The sequence below is a fragment of the Anoplophora glabripennis genome, unplaced genomic scaffold (assembly GCF_000390285.2).
Source record: "Anoplophora glabripennis isolate ALB-LARVAE unplaced genomic scaffold, Agla_2.0 scaffold252, whole genome shotgun sequence".
NCBI lineage: Eukaryota > Metazoa > Arthropoda > Insecta > Coleoptera > Cerambycidae > Anoplophora > Anoplophora glabripennis.
Window position 1 is genome coordinate 302,390 of NW_019416370.1, and position 16,593 is coordinate 318,982.

General features: G+C 35.7%; 1 protein-coding gene across 1 annotated transcript in view; it reads left to right on the top strand.

The window, feature by feature from the left end:
- The window catches only part of LOC108910432 (cubilin), a 31,220-nt gene that overhangs the window by 14,179 nt on the left and 448 nt on the right, over positions 1-16,593 (top strand). Inside the window, exons 34-56 of the mRNA XM_018715023.1 lie at positions 16-220; positions 1,144-1,515; positions 1,573-1,643; positions 2,966-3,070; positions 3,129-3,260; positions 3,313-3,521; positions 3,578-3,951; positions 5,380-5,511; positions 5,568-5,906; positions 5,959-6,254; positions 6,309-6,699; positions 9,089-9,273; positions 9,370-9,510; positions 9,561-9,729; positions 9,783-9,971; positions 10,110-10,248; positions 13,308-13,522; positions 13,607-13,797; positions 13,850-14,021; positions 14,880-15,160; positions 15,248-15,401; positions 15,453-15,616; positions 15,669-15,969. Coding sequence (XP_018570539.1) covers positions 16-220; positions 1,144-1,515; positions 1,573-1,643; positions 2,966-3,070; positions 3,129-3,260; positions 3,313-3,521; positions 3,578-3,951; positions 5,380-5,511; positions 5,568-5,906; positions 5,959-6,254; positions 6,309-6,699; positions 9,089-9,273; positions 9,370-9,510; positions 9,561-9,729; positions 9,783-9,971; positions 10,110-10,248; positions 13,308-13,522; positions 13,607-13,797; positions 13,850-14,021; positions 14,880-15,160; positions 15,248-15,401; positions 15,453-15,616; positions 15,669-15,969 — 4,927 coding nt within the window. The remainder of the gene's footprint in view (positions 1-15; positions 221-1,143; positions 1,516-1,572; positions 1,644-2,965; positions 3,071-3,128; positions 3,261-3,312; positions 3,522-3,577; positions 3,952-5,379; positions 5,512-5,567; positions 5,907-5,958; positions 6,255-6,308; positions 6,700-9,088; positions 9,274-9,369; positions 9,511-9,560; positions 9,730-9,782; positions 9,972-10,109; positions 10,249-13,307; positions 13,523-13,606; positions 13,798-13,849; positions 14,022-14,879; positions 15,161-15,247; positions 15,402-15,452; positions 15,617-15,668; positions 15,970-16,593) is intronic.

Genomic DNA, 16,593 nt, shown 5'->3' on the forward strand with positions numbered 1-16,593 from the left:
CCTTCGTTTTTATAGGTTTACGACGGTGCCGATAGTGAAGCGCCAGCGTTGAGGTCGTCCTTTTGTGATGGCACTCTCCCCGATCCTATAAAATCAAGCACAAACACGCTATATATTAAGCTCTATGCGTACTATGTCGAAATGGGTACAAAGTTTTTAATAGAATGGCTTGAAATAAGCGATACACAGGAAATATCAACAAATGCGACCGTTTCTACCAGTAAGAAACGTAAATTTGTTTTACCACAAATATACAGAGTGATTCATTAACAATGGGAAAATCAAAATTGGCGAAAAAATCGACCATTGGCGCAAACATGCCTTATCCGAAAGTTGACAGTTTCGGAAATACAGGGTGTTGAAAGTTTCATGTTAAATATACAGGGTAAAAAGTTATTAACTAAATTTTCGGTAAAATCGGTCATAAGTGGCCCCCTCTACAAGCAATGCTGAAATTACAACACGCATCTTATTCGTCGCCTTACAAATATAGTTTCACAAATTTTCAAGTTCCTAACCTACATATTTTCAGAATAATCGCAAAAAAACGATTTAAAATTTTAACTTTCAACACCCTGTGTTTCCGAAACTATAATATGTACAGAATACTGTATCGATTCCCGTCGCAATATACAGGGTGGCCAAATGAAAACGAATCGGACCAATTTTCAGGAACTGCGTCAAGATTATTGAAAAACGCTCAGACCCGTCGATTTTATATTAAAGGGGGACATTCTTTGCTGGTATTTTTTTTTTCACTCCCCAAGCAAGGGTAAGCATCACCCCTAAATATTTAAATGGCATTGGGGGTTGAGTAATATTTCTTTTGAAAGCTCTTACAATTCTCTTTACGGCGGACTTTAAATTTTGTAATTCCGACCAATACTTATTAAGAATATTACTCAACCCTCAATGCCATTTAAATATTTTGGGGCGATGCTTACCCTTGCTTGGGGGTGAAAGTGGCGGAGTAAAAAATACCGGCAAAGAATGTCCCCCTTTAATCTAAAATCGACGGGTCTGAGCGTTTTTCTACAATCTTGACGCAGTTCCTGAAAACGGCTCCGTTTCGTTTTCATTTGGCCACCCTGTATATATTGCCACAAGCTGCCGCGTAAGCAAATATGCCTTAAAACTTTTCAGATCAAAGTTGCGGGTCATCGGACGTAATAGACATGAGTGGAAGGAACGATTCCTATCACATTACGTCGCCCGGTTATGGGTCAAACCTTAGTTGCGAATGGATATTCTCCACGATCCCAATGAATCACCTGTCGGTCGACGTCGAAGATATAAACCTGTCCTCACCTGCTTGGCGCTTCAGTCCGGTGTGTACGCAGGATTTAGTTAATTTCTACCAGAAGGGTTCGGAGGATAACGACTGGGTACTCATCAAGACAGTTTGTAGAAAAGAAGGCGAATATAAGAATCTGCAGTTTACGAACTTACTCAAAATCCAGTTCGTTACGAATGGGAATCTCAACACGACCGGATTTAAAGCTGCGGTTTATCAAAGTAAATATTAACATGATTTTTAAACGTTGCTCAATTTACGTTTTCTCTTTTGTTTAGAATGTGGCGGATCGATGGAAGGTCCCACGGGTGTTATATATGTTAACGTAGCCAGTAACTACGGATTTGACGTAAGTTTAGTGCGATTTTTATTTAGCACATAAAACATTTTTCTCCGTAGGAATTCTTGTTAAACTGTACCGACAGGAAAAACTGACGCCACCAGCGTTATCAAAGGGTCCAAATAAGTAATGAGTACATTTAAATTTTAGACAGACAGAACTGTTTCAAACGGACACTTTCGTGAAAATTTTTGAAAAAAACTTTTTTTTAGAAAAAAATTAAGTTCGAGCTATTAAAGCCTCCGCAGCTGATATTTACAGTATTTACGGTTTTTCGGGTTGTTAAGCCCTGGCTGGTTGTCGTCAGTTACAGATTTACAGCCTTCGAGCAAGGAATCTTTGTCCTGCTCTTGTTGTTCTCGGGCTAGGATCTGTGGAGGCGGAGGTTTTTTCTTCAAAATTCTCTTTTAATGGAAAATTGTTAATGGGAAACCAGTAATTCTTAGTAGCCCAGTAAATGAAAAAAAAATTGTAAAAAAATTAGTTTCAGATTGAAACTTGGTTTAATCGTTAGTTTAGGCAAAAAGGAATAATATTTCCCAAAAAGTATCGGTTTAAAACAACAAGATAATTGTTTAAACAATGATTATAATGTAAATATGACCGAAAATTGAGTTTTTTAGCTGTATTAAATAGCGCTTTCCAACAGGAGTTTTTGCTTTTGTTTTTACTTATAGGTTTTCAAAAAACGCTTCATTTGAGACCTGCTAAATTAAAATCCGTTAAGAATTTGTTTAAATAATTGCAAAAAACCAGCTAAATTTGAATTTGCTATAAATAAAAGAAAAGAGCATAAATCGTCTCTAAACTGCAGTAAAAGTTGTATTTTGTTACGCTTAAGAAACCCGGAAAATTTGGTAAAAAAATATTTATTTGTTTACGAGTTCTTTCATTTGTTTATTAGAAATAGAATTTTTTCAATTGCAAAAACGCGGTTGTTAGCGTTATAATAAAGGGCCTTATGACATCTCATTTGTTTCGTCTCGACTTATATTTTCAAGATATGCAATTGGAAATTGTAATTTCATAGGCTAACCTCCTCGAAACGGCGTATAAACAAATAGTGTAATTTGTTTACAAGGTTTTTCGTTAATAACTTTGCGAAGAATGAATATTTTTTAAAGCTGCTTTGATATTTGTAATATTGGTAATTTTTCACAAATTTAAAAAAAAAATTGTTCTGGGACCATTTTTAGCCGAGATAGCGATAACTAACGATTAAACCAAGTTTCAATCTGAAACGAATTACCTTTTGATTTACGTGTATTACAAATTTCATTCACTGGGCTATAACTACAATTTAACTGCAACAGTGACTTATTAAATTTCAGTGCGAATGGAATGTAACCGTCCGTACCGCAAGAACAATTAAAGTAACCTTTGAGAAAATACAAATTGACCACAACCGTATGAGAGGATGTGAAAATTATGTGATGGTAATTGACCCGTACTCCCATCTTTTTAATCTCTAACCTAAGTCTACGACTGTTTCAGTTGAGAAATGGAAAATATCCAGACTCTCCTCTGTTAGGGAATGGAACGTATTGCGGCACGACCATTCCAGAACCACTGAACACTACCGGAAACAGCTTGTATGTAAAATACAAAAATTTCCCGACCACTGAGGTAATTATTCTCACACGACTTCGTCAACCTATCAACTGGTTACGAATTTCAGGGTTTCGTCCTGAAATACCAGGAAATATCGGTGGGATGCGGAAACGAAATAATATTGTCCCAATTTGACAACTCCGTGGAAATAAATTCACCAAATTATCCAAACATCCCGCATCCCTACACGGAGTGTTCGTGGATGATAAGAGCGCCCCCTGGCGACTCGCTCCGGGTAGATTTCGAGGAACGATTCGACTTGACCCACTCCGCAGCGTACGTTAACGAAATCGGAAACTCGACGTAGAAATTTATCCCTTGTAAATTTTCAGATGCGGAATAGAATACGTGGAAGTGAGAGACGGGGGTTCGGAATTATCCCGTCTCATTGGCAGATACTGCCGAAACGCACCCGGCACACAATTCTCGACGGACAGCGTGATCTTTGTGAAATTTTTCACCGACACTAAAGTACCTAGGAACGGTTTTAAGGCCAAAATATCGTTGGCGTATTGTGGTGGTACCGTAAAAGGCTACCGGGGCCAAATCGAGAGTCCTCGACAAAATAAAGATCCGAAGCACAACTGCACTTGGCACATTGTCGGGCCTCTAGGCCATTATTTAAACATACAGTTTGTTGAATTAAAATTGGATACGAGCGGAAATAAAATCACTATTCTGGAGAAAAACCTGCTGTTCAATAACGGTAAGTATAAAAACTCTATCTATTATTAATCCGGGCGAATTAGACCAAACACACGTCTGTTTCAAAAATCGCGTCTAACTCGAATTTTATGTGCTTAAAATTAAGTAAAGAACGGATTTCAAAATGGAAGCCTATTGCAAAATTATAAAGTCGAAAACGCAAGCGTATTAACGAGTAATTAACAGAAAACCAAAAAAAACCGGTAACTATAGTAGGATCGTGTTCAATGCAAAGAAGAGCAAAAAGTTGTCGGTCTTTTATCAAAGGAAAATTGTGTCATCATTTTTAGGAGGCGTAAGATAAACCATTTCAAATTTAAAATGAAATTCAATGTTAAATCTGAAATACCGCTGCATACGCACTGTTGTGCTTTGGTAGTAGTTGTAGTCGCCCAGGTGTATCGAGTGTACGAAGTGGTCGGTTATACGTCAAATACTAACCTGGCGAGCTTGATCGTAAAACAGAGAACGCCTCCAAAAAACAAGTAAACAACAGTGGCGCGCATAGAGGTAAAATGTAGTACACATGTGGAATTTAAAAAACAAATTGGATTTATAATAAATTATATTTAAAATAAATAGTTTATGAGAATAAAGGAATTTTTGTAGGAACAAGGGTGCCAGACGTGAACTGATCCCTTCGTCCCTTCATAATGTATAAAGAAATTATTCAATTTCTAAAACCCTTAAAAGCGTATGGCACTGGATCCCTTGACAGGCAATGATTTATTACTTTGCATCGAATATGATCCTACTATAGGGTCCTTATCTCGGCAATTTTTTAATATACAAATTTCAAGCCAATTGCATCAAATAGTGCTTAAAAAACAGGAATTAAGAAAAAAAAGCGCCTCAATCCGACCAATAGGAGCCGAGATAATTTCTTTTTCTTGAAACGGTTTATTTTTAAAATAAATTCAATACGTACCTTTTTGGAAAAAATTTTTTTTCTGGATTCCGTTCAAACTTCGTTCCTAGACTAATGAACACGTAGATTTCGAAAATCCAGACCGTTTTGTCGTGAGTCGATCGGTGGTGGAGATATGCCAAAGTCGAAGCTATGGAGTTTTGGGCCCCCATTCACTTCAATACCTTCTATCCATTCATCGCTTACTCCTCGTCCAAACGCAAGGGATGGGCCCATTTCCTTTTCGTCGGTTTCTGTCCCATAATAGTACGTCGGGGGAGAAAAATATTTAAGATTCAATTTTCGTCGGTTTTTATCCCATAACAGTACGTCGGGAGAGAAAAATATTTTAGATGCAATTCACAGGATCTCGTAGTTTACATCGTAAACTTTATTTTGCGAAAAATTCACGTCTTAATGTTTATAAACAATAGCGCTACGATTTTTTAAAAAAATTCTTATCTTGGCTCCTGTTGGTCGTAGAGGGTACTTTTTTTAAAAAAATATTTGTTGCTATTTCAGTAACAAAACTCGGTGAATACAATGGAAGTGTTCTCCCCCCACCTCTCACCACATCAAGCAACGAAGCTCAAGTGAACTATATAGGAGGGCCTGGGTCGATTTTCCGATTGAAATTCAATGCCAGCATGTCTCGTAATAATAAAAAGAATACTGATTCAGGACTAGACTTTTAAAACAATTTTTTTCAGAATGTGGCGGTACCATAAGGGCAGAGTCTGGAGAAATAACGTCTCCCGGATACCCACTGGCAATCCACCGGAGACTGTGCAGGTGGAGATTCGAAGTGCCAAGCGGACGTCGCATAACGTTTAATTTCGTCGATTTAGATCTAGACTCCGATTACGACGAAATATTACTCTACGACGGTTCCGTTAAAACGAGCATACTTTTAGCCATATTGCTGGGGTCGGAAACATCCGATCGAACTTTCGAAACAAGTTCAAATATGATGGCGATGATCTTTTGGCCCCACGACTTTTCCTATCACCGTGGATTCAAAGCCTCCTTCTCATCGAATAAACCTACGAGTGAGCGTTATTTCAATTAACCGCCCGGTAGTTCATTTAACGATATTTTTAGTTTGTTCTAGCGACTTCACCGCCGACTCCGGCGTTCTAACACAACCGGATTCGAGGAATAATTCTTACTGGTGCCATTGGACGCACCACAACAAGAACACGTTCCTTAACCAGACCTTCGCGTTAACGATAAGTCTAGAAGTCAAAGGGAAAAAAGCCGTTTCAAATCTGCAATGTAAAACTTCGTTATGGGCTATCAGGGTGGCGAATCAAGAGGATCGAATTCTAGTTACTTTGTGTCCTCTAATTATTCAGAATTACGTGATTCGGTCCCCATTTCCCGTAACGAAACTAGTCGTAAGTGACGTGCATCATTCTCATGTCCTTGTTGCTCAGCTCTGTCTGTTTAAGGCTTTTGCGTGCGGTCAGATGAATTTCACGATATCGTACAATACCTACGATTGCGGAGGGATCCTAAACAAACAAGAAGGTTTCTTGTCTAGTCCAAATTTCCCGAACAAGTCTTCCCAATCGGTAGAATGCGCCTGGCTGGTGCAAGTCGACAAAGAACAGACTGTAAACCTCACTGTTCTTAATATGGACCTGGGGAACGACTGTGACAAAAGTTTCATTGCCATTTACAACGGAAACGGACGTTCTCACCCGAGGATCGGGAAATACTGCGGGACAGACAAGCCCGATGGTATAATATCTCAGGGCGACAGCTTGTGGGTAGAGTACAGATTCGAAGTCGGATCTACAGGGACGGGATTTCAACTGAAATACGAAGCCGAGTCTCTAGGTATGTAACATTTGCCGGAATTTTTATATTTATAGTCCAACCAAATTGCGCTTGGAGAAAAAATAATTGTTACCTGGACTTTTATAAGTGGAAATGGTAAAAGGGGGTATAATAAACCTAAAAATAATAAATGCGTGAGCAGGGGCGGTGGAGGGTTGATTTGGGGGGTTGAAAAGTTATGAAAAATTGTATCATTGGGATTTCTGGCGAAAGTTGACGTCAAACGAAAAAGTATACAATACAAAAGTTGTAGGTCATGCAAAAATCTACAACTTTTGTAGAGGTCACTTTTTAACATAACCTCAAAATTTCCGAGAAAAATGCGAAAAACAGTTTTTTTTTCTGATTTTTCGTTTTTTATTTCTTATTTCCGCAAAAATAATTTAATTTTGACGAAACTTGGTGAAAGTATACCTTTATGTGTCTTAAATAACCGCAAATTTTTTTAGATAAAAAAATCAAGAAGTTTCTGAGATATTCTTTCAAAGAAAAATTCTACTTAAAAAAATCATCGTACAGAGTTCTGCCGGTAATAATTTTTTTCGTTTTGACATACTTTTATGGTGAAATACAAAAATCTGTAGTAACATGTTCAAAAACATGCTCAAAAATGCAAAAAAATTAAAAATTACTTGAAACAATGAATTTTTCAGTTATTGTTGATAATTTGTTTAAATTAAGAAACATTCAAAAATTGATTACACCATTCAAATCTAGTCACTTTAAATTCTGAATTAGATGATAAAAAAATTTCATAAAAATAGCAGCGAAGTATTTAAAAAAATTAAACCGATGTTGGCCCCTCGAAGACGAAACGTCGGATTGCAAAAATGTTGACGCCATTGTATAGAGCGAAAAAAGTGGTATTGTAAATACGCAATTTATTGAATGGTGTAATGTTTTTGAATTTTTCTTTTTAATTTAAACAAATTATCAACGATTACTGAAAAATTCTTTGTTGCAAGTCATTTTTAATTTTTTTGCATTTTTGAGCATCTTTTTGAACTGTGAATACAGATTTTTTTATTTCACCAAAAATTATATGTCAAAATGAAAAAAATTATCACCAGAAAATCACTGTATGATGATTCTTCAAAGTAGAATTTTCCTTTGAAAAAAAAAAGAAAATGAATATCTCGGAAACTTCTTGATTTTTTTTTTATCTAAAAAAATTTGTGGTTATTTAAGACACAGAAGGGTATAATTTCACTAAGTTTCGTCAAAATTAAATTATTTTTGCGGAAATGAGAAATAAAAACAAAAAATTTTAAAAAAAAACAGTTTTTCACATTTTTTTCGGAAATTTTGAGATTATTTTAAAAAGTTACTTTTTTAAAAGTTGTAGATTTTTGCATGATCTACAACTTTTGTATTGGATACATTTTTGTTTGACGTCAACTTTCGCCAGAAATCCTAATGATAGAATTTTTCATAAGTTTTCAACCCCCCAAATCAACCCTCCGCCGCCCCTGCTCACGCATTTATTTATTTTTTCGTTTATTATAAGCCCCTTTACCATTTCCACTTTATTTCGATCGGTCTATTATCTTGTATTCAAAATAATTTTTTAATGATTGATCTGTTTTTATTGAAAACAATAAAATTTTGCCCAGTCAGTCAAATTGTCGAAAAAACCTCGTTTTTTTGGCAAAATTTAGTTCAGTAAACAAAGACACGTAAAAATTAGGAAAACTGCTTTACCCCAACTCAATGTTAGGGCTCCATTTTGAAGATGGCGTCCAAAGTTTGCAAAAACCCGTTTTTTTTTTTCTTTAAAAAAAACTAAACATTCTAGAAAAGTCCAGCCCGATGTCAATTGATAAACAATTGCAAAAAAAAAGCGGCTAAAAATCGAATTTTTTTAAAACTTCTATATCTTTAAAACCAAAGATTTTTTTACGAAACTTACGAAACTTTCAGAATGTTAGTTGTCCTTGGCAAGTAGAATAAGTGCATTTTTGTAAAATTGCAAAATATTTAATAGTTTTTGCAAAAATTGAGTTTTTCGAAAAACAAGACATTTTTTTCAAGTTTCAATAAATCGTACAGTAATGCACTTACGTGACCCATCTTGGGATTAAAATTTTCTCTAATAATTGTACTTTCCTGTGCAAATTGTGAGCGTATTGCAAAATAATTGGAAATATGCGAAAATCTACCGAAACTTTGTCTTCTATTTTCGGGTCAAAAAATGCAGGTGTTTTTCTTATCATTGAAATTTAATCGGAATGGCATTATTGCCATTTGAAACCTGACATTTTTTCATGAATTAAAAAAAATGTCCTCTCAATTTTTTTCAGACCTTAATATTGATAAATCAGCAATTTTTTGAAAAAAAAAAAAACTATATTGTAAAATAAAGTTGTTATATCTTGCTGCTCTTGTTAAGGCTGTGGTGGGATCTACCACGACAGGGAGAGGTTCATTCGCACGCCAAACTACAACCGGGACTATCCGAATAACGCGGAGTGTGTGTGGGAAATTAGAGCCACTCTCGGATACTTCATTCGTCTTCACTTTATCGAAAGGTTCCAAATCGAAACCAGCGACAAGTGTGCAAACGATTGTGTGGAGGCAAGTTCCAAAGTTCAAGTTTGTATCACCGTACAATCAAATTACAAAAACCGTGTTTAAACCCTAGAGGGATTTAACATTTTTTAACTTATCCAGATTTGGAACTGGAAAAATGACCAATGGACATCGATCGCCAAAGTATGCGGCCGTAATAATCCTAATAGCGTGCAGTCGACAGGAGACAGAATGAGAATAATATTCAGGAGTGACAACAGAACAACTGGGAGTGGATTTAAAGTTGGTAACATTGAGTTAAGTTACAGTTGTGAGAACTCATGTTTTTTTAGGCCAAGTGGGAATGGATTTGTGGGGGAACCCTCGAGGCAACAGGCACGCCACACACTGTAGTCAGCCCAGGGTATCCCGTATCCTACAAGGGAAACTTAAGTTGTGTGTACACAATTGTATCGAAAACGGATGTTGTCAATTTCCACTTCGATGATTTCGATTTAGAAGGTGGTAAAGTTACGAATTATTTGTCAGCGGAACCGCTAATATTTCATTTTCAGAATCGGAGGAGTGTAAACACGACAATGTAACGATTACGGCAACGTACCCCTCAAGATATTCTTTTATGGGACAATCTTTTTGTGGTACAAGAAAACCGCCACCTTTGAGGAGGAACCATATTATCGTCACCTTCAAAACCAACCCTTCTGGCAACAAAAAGGGATTCAAGTTCACGTACAAAGATGACGGCAAGTAAAAAACTTTATCGTTGGTCTGCTTGTGTGGTATTTTTGCCGCTTGTCACAAGCATTTACCGTTTTCTAGTTAAATCTGGAAACAGATGTAGGAGTCCCGTTAATCATTTATAAATTTATTTGCATTTACAGGTTGTGATTTAAATATCACACGGGCAACAGTTATTAACGGTCCTTCCATCATAGACCAAACTTACGATCGAGATATGATGGAGCTAGTTTCATGCTCCTGGAAAATTATTGCACCCCCAAAACAAGTTGTTGTCTTGAGGTGAGTAATTTCAACCCGACTTTAACACTTAGGTCATGCACTATATGAGCCAATAAATATATAGTTTCAGTATTACTGCGGTTTTCGTAACACTTATTACCGCGATTTATTGTTTACATCGGTCTTACAAGTGTTCAATGTGGATATTTTTTTGGTGTACAGCAAAGCAAGACAAAATAGCCCAGTAAATGAAATAAAATTGGTTTAGTTGTTAGTTTAGGCAAAAGGAAATAATATTTCCCAAAAAGTATCGGTTTAAAACAACAAGATCATTGTTTAAACAATGATTATAACGTAAATATGACCGAAAATTGAATTTTTTAGCTGCATTAAAAAGTGTTCCCCAACAGGAGTTTTTGCTTTTGTTTATACTTATAGGTTTTCAAAAAACGCTTCATTTGAGACCCGCTAAATTAAAATCCGTTAACAATTTGTTTAAACAATTGCAAAAAACCAGCGAAATTTGAATTTGCTGTAAATAGAAGAAAAGAGCATAAATAGTCTCTAAACTGCAGTAAAAGTTGTATTTTGTTACGCTTAAGAAACCCTGAAAATTTAGTTAAAAAATATGTATGTGTTTACGAGTTTTTGCATTTGTTTATTAGAAATAGAATTTTTTCAATTGTAAAACGCGGTTGTTAGCGTTATAATAAAGGGCCTTATGACGGCTCATTTGTTTCGTCTCGACTTATATTTTCAAGATATGCAATTGGAAATTGTAATTTAATCGGCTAACCTCCTCAAAACGGCGTATAAACAAATAGTGTAATTTGTTTACAAGGTTTTTCGTTAATAACTTTGCGAAGAATGAATATTTTTTAAAGCTGCTTTGATATTTGTAATATTGGTAATTTTTCACAAATTAAAAAAAAAAAATGTTCTGGGACCATTTTTAGCCGAGATAGCGTTTTTTTTTAAATTCATAACTTGTTTATTTATAAACATTAAGACTTGAAATTTTGGGAATAGATCAATCAACCCTTAAACTTCATAATAACGGTTAAAGATATCGAAAAAAAATGCATTTTATAGTAATTTTTAACCCTTTAAAAAACGTCCTCGAATACATTTTTACACCTGGAATGTGAATGTGATGAAAATTTTGCAATATCTCCATTAATTGTGGACCAATTTTAAGTTTTTTTTTTCAATCTGGGGTAGCACATGAAAATAATAACAACTGCACGGTCCATTTTGCAATAATTAATTATTAATTTGCAATGGACTATTAATTTTGTAATAAAAATGTTGTTCACATTTTTTCGAGAAATAATTATTCACAATGGTACCAATAAACAATCTTCTTAAAAAACAATATTTTTATGTAAAAAAATTCAGGAAATGACATATTTTTTATGTATAAAGTTCATTTTAATGAGAATCGAGTTTTTGCATGTAATGTGCATAAATAGTATTATTTTTTAACATTAAATTACATATTACGTATATTTTAAAACAGGTAAGTATGTAAATTAAAACACTCGATTCTCATTAAAATAAACTTTATACATAAAAAATATATCATTTCCTGAATTTTTTTACAAAAAATATTGTTTCTTAAGAAAATTATTTATTGCTACCATTGTGAAAAATTATTTCTCGAAAAAATGCGAAAAAAAATTGTTTTTTCGAAATTAATAGTTTATAACAAATTAATAATTAATTATTGCAAAATGGACCGTGCAGTTGTTATTATTTTCATGCGCTACCACAGATTAAAATAAAAACGTTAAAATTGGTCCACAATTACCGGAGACATCGCAAAATTTTCGGGCAGTTAAGATATGAAGTCTCGGAACGTTTCTGTCTTATTTCCCCCACCACATTCCAGGTGTAAAAATGTATTCGAGGACGTTTTTGAAAGGGTTAAAAATTATTATAAAATGCATTTTTTTCGATATCTTTAACCGTTATTATGAAGTTTAAGGGTTGATTGATTTATTCCCGAAATTTCAGGTCTTAATGTTAATTGATCAAGTTCTGAATTAAAAAAAATGCTATCTCGACTAAAAATGGTCCTAGAACAATTTTTTTTTTAAATTTGAAAAATTACCAATATTACAAATATCAAAGCAGCTTTAAAAAATATTCATTCTTCGCAAAGTTATTAACGAAAAACCTTATAAACAAATTACACTATTTGTTTATACGCCGTTTCGAGGAGGTTAGCCTATGAAATTACAATTTCCAATTGCATATATTGAAAATATAAGTCGAGACGAAAAAAATGAGCCGTCATAAGGCCCTTTATTATAACGCTAACAACCGCGTCTTTCCAATTGAAAAAATGCTATTTCTAATAAATAAATGCAAAAACTCGTAAACAAATAAATATTTTTTTACCAAATTTTCAGGGTTACTTAAGCGCAACAAAATACAACTTTTACTGCAGTTTAGAGACGATTTATGCTCTTTTCTTTTATTTAGAGCAAATTCAAATTTGGCTGGTTTTTTGCAATTATTTAAACAAATTCTTAACGGATTTTAATTTAGCACGTCTCAAATGAAGCGTTTTTTGAAAACCTATAAGTATAAACAAATGCAAAAACTCCTGTTGGAAAGCGCCTTTTAATACAGCTAAAAAACTCAATTTTCGGTCATATTTACATTATAATCATTGTTTAAACAATGATCTTGTTGTTTTAAACCGATACTTTTTGGGAAATATTATTTATTTTTGCCAAAACTAACGACTAAACCAAGTTTCAGTCTGAAACGAATTACCTTTTGATTTACATGTATTGCAAATTTCATTTACTGGGCTAAAATGTATTAGCAGGTTCTCGCTTGTACGCAGAACGTTTTCTGGGAAGATGAGTGCCAAACGTTGCTACCTCTGCTAAATGTGTTTACAAATCGGCGGAAAAACATTAAACAGTTGTAACATCACATAAGTAGTAATTTTTTCTTGATTCAATATCAACAATTAGGAACTTGACTTTTGCGATGGAAATATTTCGCACACCCAGATTTTTGGTACTGGAGAACATTGTTCACTTCATTTCATACAATATTTTAGAAAAACTTTTGTGAAAAAAAAGCGCATTTTTTTATTGTAGAATAATATCTATGGATATACAAGGGAACCATGTGTTCAACAGTGTCGATATATACAAAGGTTTGAGCGAGAAACAGGAGAATAAACTGGCCTCGTTGTCTGGTAGTGTGACCGACTTGTCCCCAATATTGGCCGACACTGGTAGTATGTCGGTAAAACTGGAATCTTACACCACCTACTACAAGAATTTCAAGGCGCAAGTGTACTTCACTCACGGTGGGTAATAATTCGATTAAATCCACCGCAAAGGAAGAAAATTTCAAGGAACGTCTTACGTAAATAATTTACTTTGCGTTTTAGGACCGTCTGAAGGCTGCGGCGGTACCATAAACCTTACAGAAACTAAATATATACAAGCGCCCGACCTGGAAAATCTGGATTGCGGATGGAAAATTAAGGCCCCGTTGGACCACCAAATACAAGTCCACTTTACGGAACTCGACCTACCGGGAGCGTGTACCGATAATAGCACTTCGTGTTCCTTCATAGAGGTCAGTATTAGGTACTCCGGTTTACGTGCGTTTTATTAAATTCCGATCGTAGGTACGCGACGGATTGTCGCCTTTTTCAGAACTAATAGAAAAATTGGACAGCAAGTCGAATGCGAGGCCCGAATATCGCAAGTTCAGCACGTCTTTGAATAGGTGCTATATTAGGCTCGTGGTTACGGGTCGTCGAAGCAGTGCCTTCAAAGCGATCTTGACACCGGTAATATGTAAGTAAACGTGTCTCTTACGAATTCTCAGGAGAATAAATTGCAGGATTAAAAAAAAAGTTTATTTTAACACTTGTTTAAACTCGCATATAAATTCATGCTTAAAGACCTTTTTTTTATTGTTTTCAAACTTGTCTTGTACGTTTTGATAATTTTTTTTCTTAGCTTTAAAACTGCACGTTTATTTATTTACGTATTTAATTGTTTAAAATGTCTTATATTACAGCAAAGTGTGATATTATGTGTATCCGTGAGATATAACCTACATATGTCAAATGTCTTTGCTATTCGAGGCCTACTGATATAAAGCATTACTTTGTACCTACTGCAGTAGGTCGCTCTGTGAGATATAATGCCTACAAAGCATTATTTTGTACCTACTAGTGTAGACATAATTCCTACTGACAAAGCATTACTTTGTACCTACTGCAGTAGGTCGCTCTGCGAGATATAATGCCTACTGACAAAGCATTACTTTGTACCTACTACGGTAGGTCGCTCTGTGAGATACAATGCCTACTGACAGAGCATTATTTTGTACCTACCGACAAAGACATAATACCTACTGACAAAGTGTTACTTTGTACCTACTGGTGTAATGACCTACAAGTATGTCATATCTTATTTGTCATTGCTAGTGGTAAAATGACCTACTAATTTGTAGCGGCTATGACCGCTTGATCAGTACAGATTAACGAGCAATGAGATTAACCCAAATGACATATGGCATATGCTTTGCAGGTTATATGTATCGCCATTTTCTGTCGGGTAATCTTGTTTGTAGGCCACCATAAGTATTCGACTAAATACTGTTCCTTGTGGCACGTCCGTTTACATGTCGATTTTTTTCTGTTGTAGCCAAATGTGGCCCTTCCATATTAGAAGCTACCACGGAGATAAAAACTTTAACTTCCCCAAATTACCCGGATAAATATCCACCTAATATAGCGTGCAACTGGGCGATTACCGCTAACAACTCGTGGGACGCAATCGAATTGCACTTCACAGACTTCAATCTAACGGGAAGTAGTGATAGTTCTCTCGTTTGTAACGGCGATAAGGTGATCGTAGCAGAAGATCCCGACGGACAAATCGCAACGGCAGGCGTGCAACCTCAAACGAGTAGAGCCATTTTTATGGTAAGCATCGAAATATTTTTTATAAATAAATTTTGCAACTTACCGCACGATGTCGAGTGAAAAGATTTTCGTTTTTTTTATTTGTAGGACTACAATTATTATTCAGCGAGGCATACGTTTTGCAGTAACTTAGACTCCGTTTTGGACTATTACTCAGTAAAGAATTCTGTAACGGTAACGTTTAAAAGTCTGTTATCAACGCAACAGGGCAGAGGTTTTAAATTAGAGTACAGGCTGACTGGTAAGTTTCGTATAAAGAAAACCAGCCGCTTCTATATTCGTGATTTTATAGGTTGCAACAGGAATTATACGAGCCTTCAGGGCTACGTATACTCCCCCAGACACACATCCGATTGCGTCATCACAATTAACGTGCCTGAAAATCGTACAATTTCATTATATTTTGATAGGTTTTATATTTTCTACAACGCAGCCTGCCGCGGTACAGGTTTTGAGGTGAGAAACTGCTACGCTCGTCTAAATACGTTTTAATTGGAATTGAAAACAGGTGAGAGACGGCGCACCCGACGGGCAACTGCTGTCGCATTCCTGCGGCAATCAACTTCCGGATCCAGTGTTCTCTTTCAGCAACAAATTATACCTTCACGTCTATAATATTTCGAAATATCCCGCGGCTTACGGCGTGGGGTACACATCGACGGACGCAGGCAGAGGATGTGGCGGCGAACTATACGCGTACAGGGGACGCGTGTCTAGCCCGTTGTACCCGAATCAATTCAGGAATGACATGGTTTGCAGATGGGTGATTAGGGTGCCGGTGGAGCTGTATGCTGCTTTAAAATTCCACGGTACGTAAAAATTTTTTTATGAAATAACATGAATATAAATAATATGTCTTTTGAATTCGAGTTGGAAGTAAAAGGCTCCGTTTGAGTGTGGATGAGATAATCTACAAAGCATTTACTGCAGTAGGTTGCTCTGTGAGGTATAACCTACAAATTATATGTCATTGCTACTCGATGCCTACTGGTGAAAACGTTACTTTGTACCTACTGCAGTATGCGGTAGGTTGCTCTGTGAGACATAACCTACAAATTACGTCGTCTTAAATGTCATTGCTACTCGATGCCTACTGGTAAAAACGTTACTTTGGACCTACTGCAGTACGCGGTAGGTTGCTCTGTGAGACATAACCTACAAATTACGTCGTCTTAAATGTCATTGCTACTCGATGCCTACTGGTGGTAAAAACGTTACTTTGGACCTACTGCAGTACGCGGTAGATTGCTCAGTGAGACATAACCTCCAAAGTAAATGTCATCGCTACTCGACATTGATATTTTTTCACCCACATTCAAACCATTTTGGTAGTTCGACATTCATATATCTTCTTAATAAAAAAGAACTACTGAAAACTTTCGGGGATCTTATTTTTTAGATGCTATAAACTTGAAAAATTAATTATTAGGCCT